This window comes from Nymphaea colorata, chromosome 7, assembly GCF_008831285.2.
Source record: "Nymphaea colorata isolate Beijing-Zhang1983 chromosome 7, ASM883128v2, whole genome shotgun sequence".
NCBI lineage: Eukaryota > Viridiplantae > Streptophyta > Magnoliopsida > Nymphaeales > Nymphaeaceae > Nymphaea > Nymphaea colorata.
In genome coordinates, this window is record NC_045144.1 from 19,469,366 (window position 1) to 19,487,791 (window position 18,426).

At 37.9% G+C, this 18,426-nt stretch overlaps 4 protein-coding genes across 4 annotated transcripts; 1 reads left to right on the top strand and 3 right to left on the bottom strand.

Moving 5' to 3' along the window:
* Positions 1-1,413: 1,413 nt before the first annotated feature.
* On the bottom strand, positions 1,414-1,885 carry LOC116258010 (uncharacterized). The gene has a single exon (XM_031635064.2). It carries the CDS (start codon positions 1,715-1,717, stop codon positions 1,511-1,513), a length of 207 nt encoding a protein of 68 aa, XP_031490924.1. The 5' UTR covers positions 1,718-1,885; the 3' UTR covers positions 1,414-1,510.
* Positions 1,886-6,646: 4,761 nt separating this feature from the next.
* LOC116257949 (uncharacterized) lies at positions 6,647-7,244 on the bottom strand. The gene has a single exon (XM_031634973.2). The coding sequence runs from the start codon at positions 7,223-7,225 to the stop codon at positions 7,013-7,015; it is 213 nt and encodes a 70-aa protein (XP_031490833.1). The 5' UTR covers positions 7,226-7,244; the 3' UTR covers positions 6,647-7,012.
* Positions 7,245-10,484: 3,240 nt separating this feature from the next.
* Positions 10,485-11,141, top strand: LOC116257884 (uncharacterized). The gene has a single exon (XM_031634896.2). It carries the CDS (start codon positions 10,736-10,738, stop codon positions 10,943-10,945), a length of 210 nt encoding a protein of 69 aa, XP_031490756.1. The 5' UTR covers positions 10,485-10,735; the 3' UTR covers positions 10,946-11,141.
* Positions 11,142-11,429: 288 nt separating this feature from the next.
* LOC116258156 (uncharacterized) lies at positions 11,430-17,546 on the bottom strand. The gene is made up of 2 exons (XM_031635305.2): positions 16,688-17,546; positions 11,430-11,831 (listed from the first exon to the last, which is right to left on the bottom strand). The coding sequence occupies exons 1-2, from the start codon at positions 17,061-17,063 to the stop codon at positions 11,827-11,829; spliced, it is 381 nt and encodes a 126-aa protein (XP_031491165.1). The 5' UTR covers positions 17,064-17,546; the 3' UTR covers positions 11,430-11,826.
* Positions 17,547-18,426: the final 880 nt, after the last annotated feature.

Genomic DNA, 18,426 nt, shown 5'->3' on the forward strand with positions numbered 1-18,426 from the left:
TGTTCCAGATAATTTGGCAAAATGAGAAAAGGGAATTACTTAACAAAATTTTTTTTTATTGAAATTTCCGTACAAGACTTTTTATTTTGGAATAACGGCTGTGTATTGGCCCTCGTAATAAAGACTGAGGGGTCCAAAAAACGACCTTCAAAAATATCGGCCGACATTAGTCCAATCAATTCAATAGACTCATTAAATTTTCTAAGCACTGATTTTTGAGTAATAATAATAATAATAATAATAATAATAAAAGTAACCTCATGACTCGGCCTGTGTGCATGGAGTTTGAGTTGCGTGCACGCTCGGTGCATACTGCATGCAATAAACGTACTCAAAAGAAAAAAAAATTAAAATTATTGAAAAATGAATTTATATATACATATTTTGAAAAATTATATTTTGACCTTCCTTAAATTTTAAAATTATAGTTAAAACCCAATAAATTTTAAGGTGAGAAGGGACCCACACAATTTGTTTATTATGTATTGAAGGGGCAGAGCTAAGAAGGGATCCGCTCCAATTAAAGTTTAGAAAATTTAATTCAGCCCTTATCAAAGTTTAGAAAATTTAATTCAGCCCTTATCATCAAAAATTTCTAGCTCCACTCGTATCTATTAAACCTAACTCTCACCTTGTAACTTATTTGTTTACCTATATGAAACTTTCACTCCTTCTAAGTCTATTTAGTGAATTTAATTTCTAACTCAAGTTGATCGGACTTCACGGCAATGACACGAAAATGGCCATAAAATATCATAAGAGATTCAGACTCATAAAGCAAATTATTCTCATTGACATCCTCATTGTCAGTATCCAATTCGAAGGCGACCAAACACAATTATCAATGATGAGCAAGCTTTGGCATCAAGGGGCATACCGGAGCTAGTCGAGCTAGAAGCTAGAGGCTTGTAAAAGACAGGTCACTATTTCGATTTCCGTATGCATTATGTTCCTTTGTCTTAAGGCGGTAGGGCGCTAATTGAGTTGATCAATAAAAAAAAAGATGAAGAGAAATAACAATTGCCTAGATAACGCGCCCCTCATTCCAGCTGCCTTTAGGGTCGTGGATTGCATTAAGACTGAGGTAGATAATGCGCCACTTTCAACGAATAGCACCTACAAGAATTTTTAAAAAAAAAAAGAAAAGAAAAAAGCTCTCTAAACGACCATAAACAGGCCATCTTAAAATTTGTAAAAGATGAGAAAATAGTGTCATGTGCCAGAGGCCGCTACCTCCGTTGGATTTTTGAAAAATTTGAAATTTATTGAATTTTTGAAAAATTTGAAATTTATACTCAATCTTTCTCAACTATCCTTTAAAATGTAAAAAAACCATAAACATGCCCTCTTAAAATTTGTTAAAAAATGAGAAAATAATATTCATGTAATTGATACATGGATAATACCAAAAGGTTGAGGAAAGGAAGAACCAGGGGCATTGACTGTCGTTAATTGAAAACTCACAATTGAATTACAGAAACACTGTTGTTGCTTGAGCCTCCTGCTAAGGCTAAACATACAGATGAGGATGCAAGAGGACAGTAAACAAAGTCATGAGGAGCCCAAAAATTATGGCATGTACCAGGATGGACACCCAGCTCGTCTTCATGTTCATGAAATCCACCGGCCGCCGCTTCCCCGGCAACTGAAAGATCAGCCCCGGAGTTATCAGCACAAAGAGCACTAGTGCAGCAATGGAAGACGCCAAATCTTTCATTCTCCTGCTCAAGTGCTGTCACTGTGCTGGTTTGCCGAGGCCAGTCATAGCTCTTTCTCTCTGTCTCTCACTTTCTCTCTCTGAAATAATGGAGTGGAGAAGCAATGGCGGTGAGTGGGATTGAAAGAGAGTGATCTTTACTAGCTAACCAATCGGTTGAATCGATACCCATATTGAAACTCCAAAGGAATTGCACTATTGAAGGTGATAAGATTGGAATCTGATAAAGTGGATCATGATCAGGCAAGGGCTACGCTCTTGTGCTTAGAATAAGCATGTGATTCGGACCGTTGGATTTTTGGAAAGGATGGCTGAGATGCACCACTTTTTGATTTGGGTCTCTTCGTGAATGCAACGTGGTTCTCATTGTACAACTGTTTTTTTTTGTTTCTGTATCTGATGAGTGCAGATTATATACTCACTTGCACTTGGATTATTGGTGTTCTCAACATGTTGGAAATTTCTTAAAGGTTTTTTCTGTTTCCCCTAAATTCATCTTTCATTTATAGAAATATTCATCAATTCCTGCCTTATTGTCAATCACATTTAGTTCATCCTTAATTTGGAATTTTAGTGATATTCATAGCAGCATAACAATGGTTTATATGTTTAATAAAAGAATGGATTTATGGTACTTGAAAAAAACTAGCAGTCAGCTGTTCTGCTGAACCATTTCTTTCTTTCCTTTTCATGAGTACGCCTGTTATTCCACTGAAAGAATGAAATAATTGAAATAGACACAATATAAGGCTAAGCAACAAGCCAGGTAACTCAATCTGTGTTCGAGCTCACAATTCGAATCATTTATTGCACGATCAAGCTAAAAGTATGTTAGACAAGCTAAGCTCAAACTGATCCAATAGGCTTAGTTCATGTCCCAATGACGTAGCATTCAAAATAATTCTTACGAAAGATTTTCAAGGCAAGCGATGATATTGTCATCACATCCTCGACATCAATACTGTATTTAGACCAATTAATCTCTTGAGCCTTCAACATCACACCACCTAAGATCAGGATATCTTGGCGAAGATATTTGATCAAATCCACACTATTCAACAGAAGATTAGACACAGACAAATCCGCATGTGGGATAGAACCTTTGGATCCTAATTCAGGGCATAATGTCTTTCCCAATGTTTCCAGAGAGCTAGGCATTAATGTGCAAGAATAGCTAGTCGGACTAGCAGGTCAGTGAAAATCTAGTCGTTTGTTTGAGTCCTGTGGGCGCTACTCTTCTGTACTACAAATAGTACAGACACAACACTCTAACTAACGGGTGTATCGCTTCCCACCTAAGTGTCGAAGTAGCCTTGGACCTCGGGGCAGGGGGAAAAAGAAGGAGAAGCTTTGGCCTCCTCGAGATGTTTCCCCCTCAATAGGTTTATCTCCTTAATTAGCTCAAATAATCTCTTTCTTAAGCATGAACTGAGCTTGAGCTTCATCTGCGCCTGCTAGGACCTATGTGTGCTCAAACTGGCTCAGCTTAATGGCCCTAATAAAATAGAGCTTAAAGGACTAATCATGAAAACTTAAAAAAAAGGCAAGGATGAATTTGTCAATGGCTACAAAACAATTGTGACTTTATCAATTGACTATAAGTGAGGGTCCAATTTATATATATATATATATATATATATATGAAAACATTGCTCAAACAATCTATAAAAGCAAGCTACAAGACAGAATAAATGCAACCTTTCTTTATGTACAAAGAAGCATCATGTCCCTGCCAGAACAAACTGAACTTTATCTTTTTGCATCATGATCCAATAAAATGTGACCATCTTAGTGGGTCATGCCATATTCCAGGGCATCTTTAGATGCTGATGTCCTCAAGAAAGTCTAACTTCATGTCATTTAGTGTGCAAATTTTTTGGAACCATGTCACATGGGAGACGTTGTCATGCATAGCTTTGAAAAAGTACCCTCAAGTTATTAGTTGTAATTAATATCACTGGCATATCTTTCATAATTTTCATTTTGCTGCCAAATATTTGTTGACTTTTTGGTTAACTAGGCCCAATTGTCTGATATAAACAGATTAACATACAGTTTGAAGAAATCTGCGCCTCCCTTCCTCATGCTAAATGAAGAAAAAAGGATATATATATATATATTTGTTTGAAAGTTCAGTAATAATTGGTGTTGAAAAAAACCAGTTTTGGAATCAAATAATGTGAATCAGCCGATTTAGTGATTCAACTAAATCGAATGTGATTCAGTAAGAAAATGTTCATTTTTAAATAAGCGAACAATTGCTTAACATTAATTAAAAAACGGCATTGCCAAAAATATTTTAAAATATAAAATAACATGCGCACACGAGACTCTCAAATTAGCCATCGAGTTGAATTGGGCTGCTGTCAATTCGATTCGAATCTGTATGTTGATTCAAATATTCAGACAGATTCTGACAACATTGATAAGAATAAACATATTTTTGTAAATTAGAGGAAAAACAAGGGGTTGTTGAGAATTCCAATAAAGCACAAGCAGGAAAAGGTAAAGCTGCAATAAGATTTTATGCATCACATACATATATATTCTTGGGTGAAGAGTATCATATTCTTTGGCTTATGAGCCCAATTTACTTTATATAAAGGTCGCATATAGTGCTTAGCGCATGAGTTCATCTTACTTTATATAAAAATCGCATATAGTGCTCCTTTAGCTCCATTTGACACTCACTTTCAACTGCCAACTATATTTTTGGCAAGTACCAAAAGAGTAAGCATTGCGAGAATGGACATGATTTGGCAACCATGTTTCAATTCTCATAATTATTTTCCACTTACTCTTACAAGTTGCAACACATATTCTAAAAGTGAATTTTTCTTGTTTCAAGAAAGATGATCTGGTCATAGATATTGTTCTTAGGTTCAACAATTAAATATTATATATAATCACATAAAACAAGAATATGCTATAATAAGGATATATATTTCAAGAACATAATATTCTTTTTACCAAATGCCCTCTAAGAGTTTAAGTTGAAGTTTCTTTCTAACTGGTTTAGAACATTACTGTCATACATGCGGTCAACTTCGCATATATTAGGACACTTTGTTTTCTTTTTATTAGTTTTTTTTAATTAGTTTATTTGACAGATGAATTTACGTTTATGGCTTTTTCAATATAAATAAACTACCTTTTCGGCCTTTGGTTGCGGGTGAAAGTTATTTTGTAATTATAAAGGTCCTGTAAGTTTATTAGGCAGAAGACAAGAAGTCCCAGGGCAAATTTCCGTCGTCCCATCCGCCGGCGGCGGGACTTTCACCTCAACTCCGGTCTACTCCTCCTCTAGCCCAGATGGAGGATTGGGCTCCCGTGGTGATCGGCATCGTCCTCTTCGTCGTCTTCTCGCCGGGCTTCATATTCCAGTTGCCGGGGCACGAGCAGGGGCTGGAGTTCGGCAGCTTCAAGACCAATGGGAAAGCCGTCGCCGTCCACGCCGTCCTCTTCTCTGCCGTGTTCATGGTTCTGATCCTCGGCTTCGGCGTCCATATCTATTCCGGCTGAACACCCCCTCCCCCCTTGCCGTCTAAATTGCTCGTCTTTATGTCTGTTTGGTTGCTCCCTTAGATGGCTGCAACTGTAACACTCTCTTCATCTCTCCTGTGAAATAATGTTTCTCTAGCGTGCGATTGGCTTTGATTATTACCTCTGCTTTCTAAAGGCTGGTAAAAGGAACATCGCGTCTTCCTTTACATATCGCGTCTTCCTTTACATGGCCGGTGAATTCTGCTGGTATATAAAGCAACCATTCATATCCTGTTGAGTATATATATATATATATATATATATATATATATATATATATATATATATATGAGTGTGTATGTGTAGAGGGGATGTGACAATCTAAATAATTGACAATAGCTCTCACTTGTTTATGTTCTCTTTCTAAAGAGAGAAGGAAGTTTGTATCCAAAAATATATGATCTTCTTTTATGTGTGCATGCTGTAGTAATTTGGCTGAGAAGGGGGATGAGTGGAAGGATTAATTGTACCATCTGAATGATAGTCGAAGCCCCTTCAACCCCCTTGGTTTGAGGTAGAGTTACATTGGTATGAGGCTAGCAGGTGCAAAGTCATAACTTTTTTTTTTTATGTGGCACAAATCATGTAGTTAACAAATTTTTAATTGGCCATAAACAGTCGCTTGAGTCTCGTGAGGCTGTCTTATATAACTAGAATCAGATCAGTTCAAATTCAACTACTCATTTAAAGTTCCAGAGAATGAGTTCTATGAGCGCCCACTTGTCTGGGTCAGAGTTACATTGGTACCAAGTGGCGAGATCATGGTTTGATAAAGTGAAGAAGGAGTGAACTTTTTCAAGTGTATGGTAGCTGAGAATTTTCAAGAAAAAGAATACGATGTTTCGGTGGGACGGAAGATTTAGAGAAGCGCTACCTGCCTTTTGTTTGTTTCATTTTTTGTTTTATACGAAACCACAAGGACGTTATTAATATGATCTTAACAAATCAACTACTAGCAAACGCCATGCACCGAAAGAATGCAGGGAAATGATTTTATTTTTGTTAATGCTTTCAAACAAGTGTTCTTCGCCCTTAGAATCTAGGGCTGCTTCGGGATTTGGATGGGAATGTTATACCCATCAGCAATTTCTAAGGTTTGCAATACTTAAGAGCAATGTTTATAGGAATCAAATTGACAACTGGACTTTCACCGGCCCACTGCTATACTAAATCCCTCTGAGCAAACAAAGGCTCTTTAGTTTGTAAAAGGGAGGGGTTCTCTCCTCATGCATCACCTTCTAAGAGTTTATAAAAGAGAGGAAGAGACTTGCAAATCAAACGTTTTAATTTCCACAATGCAATTGATGCTAAGAGGTGCACCCTGAGTATTGAACCATTGACCTTCTTCAATTTGAAACTCTGAATTCCAACTGTTTAGCCAGGAGGTTGGGGTGCTAACTTTGATCTTTATAATCGTAAGATAGTCACCTTGCTTTACTAATTTACTCAAGATCATCACACCTTGACTACTAAAGAAATACACATGTCCTAAAAATCCAAATGAAATCACAACAAGACAAAATGATTAAGATACAAATGCTACTTCAAGTAGCTATTCAGCCAAAAAACTTTGACACCAACAAGCCAGAAAGATCTATGGACCAAGACTTGATCATAAACTCAACATAACCAAGTTAACACACACACACACACACACGTACAGGCTACCGTGCAAGGAAACATGTCTCCACATGAAACGGAGATGATTGCGCGCATGCATGTGCACACAGGCACGTTTATATGTGCACGTTATCAACCTGTGTGTATGTGCACGCCAATAGCTATGAGGAAGATGGTGATAAGACCAAAGAAGATGATGGTGTGAACCAGAATGGACATGGCGCTGGTGCTGAAGTTACCAAACTCTACGATCCTCGATCGACCAGGAACCTGAAACAAGAGGCCTGGCGACAGCAGAACGAAGAGCACAACCGCCATCACCACAGGCCCCCAGTCAGCAGCCATTTCTCTCTCTCTCTCTCTCTCTCTCTCTCTCTCTCTCTCTCTAAAGGACTAAATACTTGTACGTTTTCGTTTAGGAGCTCATCTCTTGGCCAAAATGTTGAAATAGGCTTTTATGTTTTAAAATTTCTTGATACGGGCTTCGCTTGTGCCAACAAGTTTATGTTGTCTACTAAGACCTTCGTCTATGTTGTTTTTTATTCTTCCTCTTTTTTGGTGGACGAAAGTATAAGAAGCAACTTTTAATTTATATGAACAATATTGAAAAAGAATAAAATGTTCACGTGTTTTAGCTTCTAATGTCACATGATTCACAGTTGCCAGCACAAGTAAGAAAAGGTGAGGCCCCTCTTTCAAACTGTGGCAAAAAATAGAACCTTAAATGGAAATTTTTCTAACCTTTTTCTTTGATAAAGGAGACCATATGCCCAAAGAAAAAGTATATATATATTAGAAAAAGGAAAGTGCCCTTGACCATGAAGAAATGGAATAAAAGGGAGAGAGTAAGCTTATTTGAGAAGGCAAACCAATGCTTTTGTGTATTACACCTGTGTCTCTCAACGGTCAAGTTTCTGAATGGCTTGAACAAAGTGTAATAGTGCTCGGGCCATTGAAATATTAGATGGATATTAACATTCTTTTTGTTTTTCACCTTGTTTAGTTAATAGAAATTTGAGATTGGCAATAGATGTAATAGAAATATTAGAAAAATGGTTTTTGGAGTTAACAGAAGGTTAATAATCTATTACCTAAAAAAAAAAAAAAAACTCAAAGGTACCCTCAATTCCTCTTGCCTTTGGAGTCCTGAGTTGCATCGGAGCCTGAATAGATGGTGGGCGGCCTTCAGCTTGATAGTGTGCTCCCACTTTTTTACTGTTAACAAGTAACACTCATGACAATCGAAAAAGGGTCATCTATTTACGACAATTTAATACTAACTGATTCAAATTCTGCATGAAAGGAAGTGAAAAAAGCACTGGTATTTCTAACAACACAAATGCGACGGTCCTCTTAGATAGATCCTGAACATGAAATGAGTCAAAACCTCCAAAAAAAACCAAAGCCTCGACATGGAGCAAAAGACAATGAAAAAACATCTACCCAGAGAACAAGAGAGAGAGAGAGACCCAAGTCACCTTCTTCATATCAGTTTTCCTTGCTTTGAAATTATGTAGTGTTTGCCAGACTGCTGAAATCTTTCTAAGCATTTTTATGGAAAAAAGTTCAACCGCTGTATGAAAGTGATCAAATATTGCAAAAGGCTTCAAGATCCATTTCTTCTTCTTTTTTATAAGTGTTATGTAAGCAATTTTGGCACAATGTCAACCTGGTACAACATGAAATACTTCTATGGAAGAAACATTTCATGCCATCAAACACCCCTCTTAGAAAAACTTTTAGAGGTGAAAGTCCTGAAAAACAACCAGTGCGGATTCTGCTATATTCTTTTCTAAACAAAACTCGACATGAACATTATCATTGCCGTTAAGTAAGTTTGAAACCCAATTAAAGTAAGTAAATTGCACACTATTCTTTCTTAGGAGAGTTAACGAGCAGTTTTTGGTAAATTATAACATTTTTGTAACTTTCAAATGACATACTTCAAGTTCAAGAATGTAAGGTATAGGCAGCAGCACGGCTCGAAGAGCCGGCAGGGGCCATTCCCCACCTCAAATTTCTTTTTTTTTAAATATATTTATATGTAATTTTAAAATTTTCATTTAGCTCATATAAAAATTAAAAAAATTATATTTCAACCCCATTAAAATTTTTAAAACTACAGTTTGGTTCCTCTAATGAAAAATTCTTGTCATGCGGTTGGGGCATATTTCAATCTACTGTCCTAAAAATAAAGCTCCTTCCCATATTATGCCATTAACATGTGGAAGACATGTTCCCAGACTTTGTCATCTGAGGACCAGTTTGGTAATCTTATATGGTAATTTTTTCCACTATTTCACTTAATGATATCGAACCTCCTTCTCGCCTACCCAGAACTCTCAAACTGTTCGCTTATATGGTGGTGATATTCGCTCTTTATCTTCCGATTTCTGCCTTAGGGGATACAATTTTTCCTAATCAACGGACTTCATTGAAAAAGATTCATTAGCAATTTGTTTGGGATGGTGGGAGAGTGAGAAAGAAAAAAGAGAAAAAAATTGCTGCGTTTGTGTTTAGATGGTTGATTAAAGAGGGAGAAAAAAAATAAAAAAATTAGTGTTCAGATGAGAAGGAAGAAGGGCAAAGAAAGGAAAAAGAAAGAAGAATCCCTCCCAAAATCCAAAATGAAGAGATTGAGAAGGAAATAACTCTTTATCTTTTAGTAGAAGACGTAAAAGGAGTTGATACTGGTGCCTGAATTGAATCTTTCAAACGCATTCAGACCATTGCTTACCTGACTGAACCGTGTGCGGCTTTTGGCCTTTGTCAGGTTCAAGTCTAAGTTTGGCTTCAACTATACTCCCTCATGCAGTAGAAGTTGCTTTCTTTTAAGACGATTATGCGGGTGAATGAAAGGCTAATCCCACTGTTCGAGTGAAAGCGGAAGCTTTTTTTCCTTCCCTTTGAATCTAGGACCGCTTTATGGTACGTCAAGGCAAACACTTCACTATACACTATTTGCTATTTGCATATTAGTACACTACTTTTTAAATGGCACCACGAGGTTAAGATGATTATTCAAAATTTGGTTTTTTTACTACACTTTACATGCAATTTTTAGAACATTGTTCAATATTGTTGTGCAGCTACTTGTAAGAGTATTTGCTACTTGCGGTCTTGATATTATCAAGGGTCTCCAAATAAATTATTGTCAACTAAAGGATAGATGAGATCTATACCACATGCCCGATATTGTCGAAGGGCTAAAATTTAAAAAATCTATTACTAAAACAATCATTATATTGGCATTAACATAAGGTGGTTTAGTAATGAATTTTAGTCACATGTAACTATCTGAAATCTGACCGCATATATATATATATAATTTTTATAAATATATTAAGATGTTTACATTTTATTTAAAATAATTTTTAATAAAAAATTAAAGAGTCTGAACCGTTTGATTTCTACTATATGACACTCGAGCGGTTTGATCTCCACGCCTGTTCCCGCTCAAGCGGTTTGATCAACGCCTGTTCCCGCTCAGAAGCTTGTCGGTGTGGCTTTTCTTGGAATCTTGTAAATGCACGTGTAAACACAATGTTACTTCCAGGTGCCCTTACCACGTCTGCTGCTTTGGATCTCAATACTTTCTCGTTTCTCGATGAAATTAAACAGGAAGCCGAAACCGAGAGGGAGATTTATATCATATATATGCCGTCCTCTCTCTTTTTCTCTCTCTCTCTACAACCACCCGCCCCTTCTTCCTCGCCCGGTTAAACAAACCTTTCTCCTTCCCTCTCTCTTGCTGCCCCCCTTTTCTTCTCCTGTTACGCCTGGTTCTGCGAAGCCTTCTTTTCCTCTGCCTCTGGGTCTCATTTGGGTGGCTTTTTGTTGGTGGGGAGGCTAAAGATGGCAGACTGGGGTCCGGTGATAATAGCAACAGTGCTGTTTGTGTTGCTGACTCCGGGCTTGCTGTTTCAGTTGCCCGGCCGGAACAGAGTGGTGGAGTTCGCAAGCCTGCACACCAGTGGGCTCTCCATCTTGATTCACTCCATCATCTACTTTGGGCTAGTCACCATATTCCTGGTAGCCATCGGGGTTCATATCTACACAGGATAGAAGCACCAGGAAGCATGAAGCAGAGTCTCGTTTCTTGATCTTTCTTTTGTGAACTGTTGTTTCTCTGTTCTTGTCTCCGTTCCTCCTGTCTACCTCTTTCTGTGACTTATATTCTGGGTCCTGTGGTGTGCCGTGATGTTCTTACCGATTCTGTGACATTTGGTTAAATGTTATAAGGATGCTTTAGCGGTGTTTATTTCTTGTTCTTGTCATCTATTGTCTCTGATTTCGACATTAAGCAAGCTTAGGGTTAGTAGGGGTTTAGCGGGACAACCATTTGCTTGTTTTTCAAAAGCAACCCCTTAAACGATAAGAGCTTTCTTAGATGTTGGTGTTAATATTCAAGCAGACAGCCACAACAAAAATGACAGTCCAAAACGCTTGGATGTCAATTCCATGATTCGATCGTCCTGCATTACGAGTGTACATGAATGACGGCATAAAGCCAGCTAACAATTCGTTGATTCGAATAGAGAAATGGGTGTAGGCGAGTTGAAAGAAACTTCATATACAATCAAATAAGTACATGGAATTCACCAGTTTGGAATTTTTCTTTAGGCACTGATCCTTGTAAGGTATATAAAATTCATTTCTCAAGTGTTACATATACACAAGCGAGTGGCTTTCCCAAACAAAAGTAAACCATAAGGGGAGTATTGATTGTAGCCGGCTTCAAGCAGAGGTCAAATGTGTCTTAACTCTAAACCACGAGAAAAGAGAAGCAAATTTAGGTCCTCGCCTTGGATCATCAAATGGTGAGCGCCAATGCTTGTGGTGAATGGGAAATGGTTCACCTTCGACCGTATGCTGCAGAGCGTACTTCCACCTTTCAAGGAAACGAAAATAAACAAAGCTCCACATCCTATAGCCATTTACAGTGCTTAATCTGCAGAAGAAAACAGAGCGGCTTTCAGAATAATAAACAATGGAATCGGCATAGAGAAGACGAGATTTGATTCTTTTAGTCCTTTTTTGCCCTTATTTCTTTTTTGCTTCAACAGAAAAAGTAAAATAATAAGATGGGTATATTAAGACGCGAATTAAAAAGATCACCAATAAGAAGGAATCGCATTCAATTAGACTTCTAGAAACTTGAGACAAGGGTATTATTAGATTGCATATGGTCTCCGTGGTGTTCAAAAAATTTCTGTCAAAACCCTTTTAGCCCCAGGGGTCTTATCTTTCGATATGAAAGTTGAAACCCATCACCATACAACTAATCTCAATTGAAGAAATCCTCCAAAATTATCATCCAGGATACGCAAACATATGCTAGATGAAGATATAACGTTCCCATATATCAATAACGTTTTACGACTTCATTCAAAATCAATCAAGACATCCCTTTCTTTGATGAATTACTACTTATGAGTAGAAGGAAAATTTGACAAATTTGGTTTCGACTTCGAGGAGGATGTACTGGCTTTCTTCAATTTCAATAACTGAATATTAATAAATAATAATCATATGAGTGTGCTTTTTAGACAAAATATTCCTTACTTAGAAAGAAAACAAAGGTAACGTGGATGCATGTGACCGTGACGGTGCAGAATTAAGATTTCCAATAAAGAAATGCGATCATAGCAACCTGGCTCAGAACAATATATCGAACATATCTGTATAACTTCAAAGCTCAAACACATTAAGCGCACGAGCAACATAAAGGCGTTGATCAGCTTCAGCAGTTAGAAATGTAAAAGCCCCATTTTTTTTGTGCGTGCAACACTAATAGTGCCAAAGGCAGCAGAACAACATTGAAAAAAAAAAAAATTTAAGTTAGTATTTAAAAGATTAGAAGCATTACGGTGAAGCGACCTGATAATATCTATACCACAACAACCTTACAAGAGGATTACCAAATGATGAAATTCACAGCTATAATGTTGTCCACAAGGACCAGTTCATCAAGGGTGCAAGTGCTAAGGCATATATAAGACCAACGTTATTAGATGCTTGAGAATACACTTACGACCAGGAAGACTATGAAGGTGTTTTAAGTTTTTAACTAGTAAGTCTGATTCTTTAACCCCTTGCACAGAGGGGTCTTCCTCACAAACAGCTCACGCAGTTGCTTGACATTTAGTGCTCAACTTCCATAATGCCATACTTCTTGTCAACAACATTCAGTTGTGATGTGTCAGGACAAGCAATTCCTGGCTTAATCCCATTCTTATATAGGTCATTTTAGAGGCATAGGATGAAAATTTTCATCTACCTTCACTTCAAAGAAGATCTACAGGTTTGCTATAAATTATGTCTTTTCGCAAATTCTTAAAAGTGTTCTAAGTCTTGAAGACATTTTATGTATTTCTCAAGGACCACATTCATGGATACCAATACTTATCATCCACAGAAACCATTGAACAAGCTACAGACCTCTCATTACGTGAACACTTCAGAACCACACAACAGACAATCCAATCATGCATATTAAAGCATCAACCATGTGAAAACTGAGCTTAACCAGTTACTTCAGCAATCATATATTCATGTCCGTTAGATGGGACCTCACGGAATGCAGCTCCTGTCAAGATCCTTTCAAAAGGATGGTTTTATAATGCCATACTGTTTAACACCGGCTGATTATGAGGAGTTTTCAGATTCTGTTAATGTTCTCAGAATAAACTACAAGATGGTTGGATGTAGATAATGATACTCAAAACCATTCTATACCGACCAACCAGATATCAAGCATCAGATAACATTTAATGAGATGCCACTCAAAAAACAATTTACATTCTAGATTGATGCCAAGTCCCTTTCTGGAATTTCATTTCTTCACAGAGCCATCCCCCTTTTACTTTCTCCATTCAATATATTCTTAATACCATAACTAACTTCTACAAACATGTAATTTTAACTTTTTATGACTCAAGTGAAAGCCAGGAAGTAATTTTATGAGGTAGCAAGCACAAAATTGGGAGAAAATCTCCCCATATCTTAATACATTCTGGCTTTAAAAGGAAAACAAGTTGTTTATGAGTGAAAATCACATGCGGTTGCAATAAAATTTTGACAATAAAGTCAACGATCTTCTTGCTTGATAAAGATTTAAAAGATAAAGATGGGGAGAAATGGTAAAAAAGAAAAAAAAATCCCCTAACTGGGATATTATGCAACAAAGAAATGCCTTTCTAGTTGCAACTGAAAAATGCTTTGATATGCAAAATAGTTAGACAATGACCAAATTTTTATGATGAGGAATAGGAGTTAATGCAGAACTGTCATAAATCCCTTAACTTTTATCATATCCCAATTTACTGCATTCTATTTCTATCTAATTTTAGATGGACTCATCGTCAAAACTGTTGGGTATGTGCTATATCAATCCTTCACAATGCTAATAGACATTTCATGGATTGAATCACATCTGATATCACCTAAGATTTGGTTCTCTGATAGATTCAAACAAAGCTATTGCCCGCATATAAACTAGAAAGTGCACCTGCAGCACCTACCTACTGGCTGCGTATAAAGTGCACCTGCAGCACCTAACTAGTAGTTACTGCTTGCATATAAAGTAAACCCGCAGCAAGGAAGAGGGAGGGAAGGGGGGAGGGGGAGGGGGTTGCACTGGGGGGGGTGGGGGGGGGGGGGGGAGAGAGAGAGAAAACTTGTCATGTTAATCCTTCACAATGGTATTTGCCATTTCACTAGTTGGAGCACATCATCTAAAATCTAGGTCACATGGGTACTCAATAAGGTCCATGTACCCATGTCAGCATACCCGTACCCAAAGTGGCTACTTGGACATAGTTGGGTAGATTCGAAACTGATCCAAACTGTTTAATTTTACGTGATTTAATTTTCTCCAACTCAGTTTTCATTTTATTTTTAGAGTTATTGTTCATTAACATGTAGTATTTCTATTTAAAATGACTTGTTTATTTGCATGTTGCTTTCGTTTTATTTTTTTTGTGTTATTTTGCGTGTGTATATATATATATATATATATACCATACCACCACACCCACATTTCCCAAAGTTGCCGTGTCTGTACCTGTATCTTTGTACCCCTACCCGTGTGACTTAGTCTAAAATTTGATTCTCTAGATAGAGTTTTAACAATGCTGCTGCTTGCATAGAAAGTATACCTACAGCAAAGAGAGAGACAGAGAGAGAACTGTCCATCCTTGTAAACCAGTAACACCCTCCAACAGGAAAGAACAAGTAAGAATGTCTCCAAATTTGCAGATTAAAGAACACCAGCAATCATTCTCTTGACTCTTTTATACCTTGCGTCCAAGTTAAACATCTCTGGATCCTAAATTCCAAGTTCATGATTTTCATAAGCCAACCACAATTTCCAAATTTAATGGACGGAAAAAGCACCCAACATGCTATATCCTCCAATATCCAACCTAAACTCCAAATCAAGTCATGTGAACCAACCTTAATTCTGAAACGTAATTTAGTGGTAATGGCTTCTACGTGTTTGTCCATGGTAAATTTATTCAAAAATTTTAGCCACAGTACTACCATCCTGATTAAATAATATAATGGTGAAAATGTTTAGTATTGGATGGGTTAGGATAACCACATGCACCTTGTGATAAAAAACACCGCACCATGGCACTGTATTACCAAGCGGACCGTCACAAACTAGACACTAGCAAGTTTTCCAAATCAATGGAAAATATTAGCACCACAAAGAGGAATACAAGTCTAGCGGTCAAGCAGACCAAAAAATGGTAAAACAAAGAAAAAATGAAATGAAGAAATGGGGGAAGATTCTCTATTGAATCTCCTTCCTTGAATCTCTTTCTTGAGAAGAAAGAACCCCACCCCGTCCCCCAAACAATAAGCATAAATATCACTATACCTTCCTTTCCCTCTATCCACTAACAAATCTATAAACAATGGAAGCTTGGGTGCACACCGGATCTCTCTTTTTCTCACCCCCTCACTTCCTCAAAAATAATTTTCGTTGCTTCTTGTTCAGATTCTTCCTTTCTTCCTCTTGTTCAACCCTCCCATCTATTTGTTCAAATAGCTCTTAAGCCAATGTTTCCATATTTGTTGCATCTGCTACTGAGAACTGTTATCTAATTTCTAGGGTAAATAATCGGAGACAATGTTTTTTAACTTTTTTTTATTATTTTCTGTTTCTTAGCTTCCACGTACCAATTCCAGAAGCAAAATAAATGTCAACTTATCCGATGAGAAGATCATTAACGACATTAAGATAATCAACAAAGAAGAACCTTTGAAGCGATGCAGGAACTGGGTACCATAGATCTAACCTCGAACCCAGAGATAATATTTTTTCCGCTTCATTTTATGCAGTGTAGGGTCCTTACAAAAGAAATCGCAGATAGCTTCTAGGATGTTTTAGTTGTCTTGCGGGTAAGGTCCCCGATCCGCTGATTGCATTCCCACTAAGAGTGTAATCCGCGGGATCAAACACTATAGAAGTGTGAAAACATGACATGACATATCCCGCAATTTCCAATCTAAATTCCAATTCAAGATTCACATGAACAAACCTCAATTCTCGAGTATGAAACACAGAAAAACAAAGAATACGATACCCTGCAATCGCCAAGCTAAAAATATGCAACCACAGATTCAAAGCAAACTTGGGAAGAATACAATAAACAATTATACAAATCAAAGGAAGAGGACAAGAGAGCCGCATATTCAATTCAAGAGAGAATCAATCAAGCACAAATGAACAACAGAAGATCACTTCAGCAAATGACGATCTCAAAATTAGGGAATTCAGAAAGAAACCCATCTTACCAGATAATTCCTTCCCCCTTTTCGAGGGCCCGGGCGCTCCAGGAGCAAGAACTAGTCGAGCCAATCCGGATAAACTCGACACGAATCCGATCATGTGGAGCACGGTAACCAACCCCAGCACCCACGGCATCAAGATGAACCCGATCATGAACGTGAGCGATCCGCAGAGCATGAGGGTAAGCGAGACCCCGAGCAAAAGCGACGCTAGCCCCGAGGGAGTGACTCCAGCCGGCTGCCGGCCCGACGTCGCCGGAATAGAAAGCGGTCTGCTAGGCGATGAGGCGCAGTGCGGAGGGCAGATCGGCGATCCGAGAACGCTGAAGACCAGAGAACAGAGGTCGCGTAGGATTCTGAAATGTTGATCCTGGCTCCTCATCCTCCCGAAACCCAAAACTGAAATCCCAAATCCCTAACCCTAACCCCAGGAAAGGAGGATAAAGGGCGAAGGAAGAAGGATGAGACACCCAAAATGGATAAAGGGAGAAAAGCTCTGCTGGGTTTTCAACAACGGAGGTCGGAGGGGAGAAAAATGAATCTGTACAGAAGCGAGTCGGCGTTAGACGGTGGTGGATCTGGACGGAACACAGAAGATCACCACCATCACATCTCTCTCTCTCTCTCTTCTTCTCCTTTTATCCTATTTTTAGGGAACTGAGGAGATGGGTTCTTTCAGGTCATGCCAGTAATGCTGAGATGGGTCTAATTTGAATCCACATCAGAATCCAATCTGGAGGTCATAACAGTCTGGAACTATATCATTAAAAACGATTTTGGTACGTGAGCATTTTCGCCAATTCTCTCTCAAAGAGGATAATTTTGGAAGAGGACAGAGAATCAGAGATAATTTGATTATTCGGATAATGCGTGGCCAGTGGTCTAGTGGATGATTATGGATAAGAGAGAGAGAGAAGACGGAAAGATGCATGAAAGAGTTGTTACCAAAATCAGCAGAAAAAACAACAAATGAAGAGAGAGTGAGAGATCTAATAAATAGCCGGCAAGCACTTCCAAATACATGAATTTTGGCGGAGCTGGGAAATGGACAGTGATTGGTTTCACTTGTCTTAAACAGAACCAAGGTCAACTAACAAGATAGTCACCATTTCTAGCAACCATTTCTTCTTCAAAGGTGGACACAGAAGCTGTTCTATGGCTGTTGTATGTCTTTCAGTAGCTCAAAATTAACAGCAGCTAGATCAATTAAGACAGAGAAAGAGAGAGGGATAAAAAGGTGAGAGAAAAAAATTCTTCGGTTCTACTATTCTTGTCGAGCATAACTATGGAGTCTATCAATCCTTTTTTTTTTCTTTCCAAATTTGGTGCTCCTACGAGGGGCGGAGGTAGGGAAGGCCTGCCTACCCAAAAACAATTACATTAAAAAAATTGAAAATTTTTAGTTGTGTAATGTATTTTTTGGATTCGAGTTTAGTTTAGCCCTACCCAAATAAGTTCATTGGACTGTTTGACCCACCCCTAAAAAAAATATTAGCTTCACCGCTGACTCCTACCCCATGATTCATTTCACAGATTCCTTAGAGACCCCAAGTTGTGGTTAAATAAATGCTTGGCCATTTAAGGTATACTTAAATATCATCATACTTTGATTAGCAATGAAGTTTCTATTCATTTCTTCTAAATGCTTTCATTGATTACCAACTCTCAACTCTAGCAATGAAACCATTTTAGGCAAGTGTACAAAACGTGTCGCTTTGTAGTTCATGTTGTCTTCCAAAGGCAAC

Bases quoted from the DNA above. Each gene is read 5' to 3' on its own strand.
- LOC116257884 (XM_031634896.2), top strand. From the start codon at position 10,736: ATGGCAGACTGGGGTCCGGTGATAATAGCAACAGTGCTGTTTGTGTTG.
- LOC116257949 (XM_031634973.2), bottom strand. From the start codon at position 7,225: ATGGCTGCTGACTGGGGGCCTGTGGTGATGGCGGTTGTGCTCTTCGTT.
- LOC116258010 (XM_031635064.2), bottom strand. From the start codon at position 1,717: ATGAAAGATTTGGCGTCTTCCATTGCTGCACTAGTGCTCTTTGTGCTG.
- LOC116258156 (XM_031635305.2), bottom strand. From the start codon at position 17,063: ATGAGGAGCCAGGATCAACATTTCAGAATCCTACGCGACCTCTGTTCT.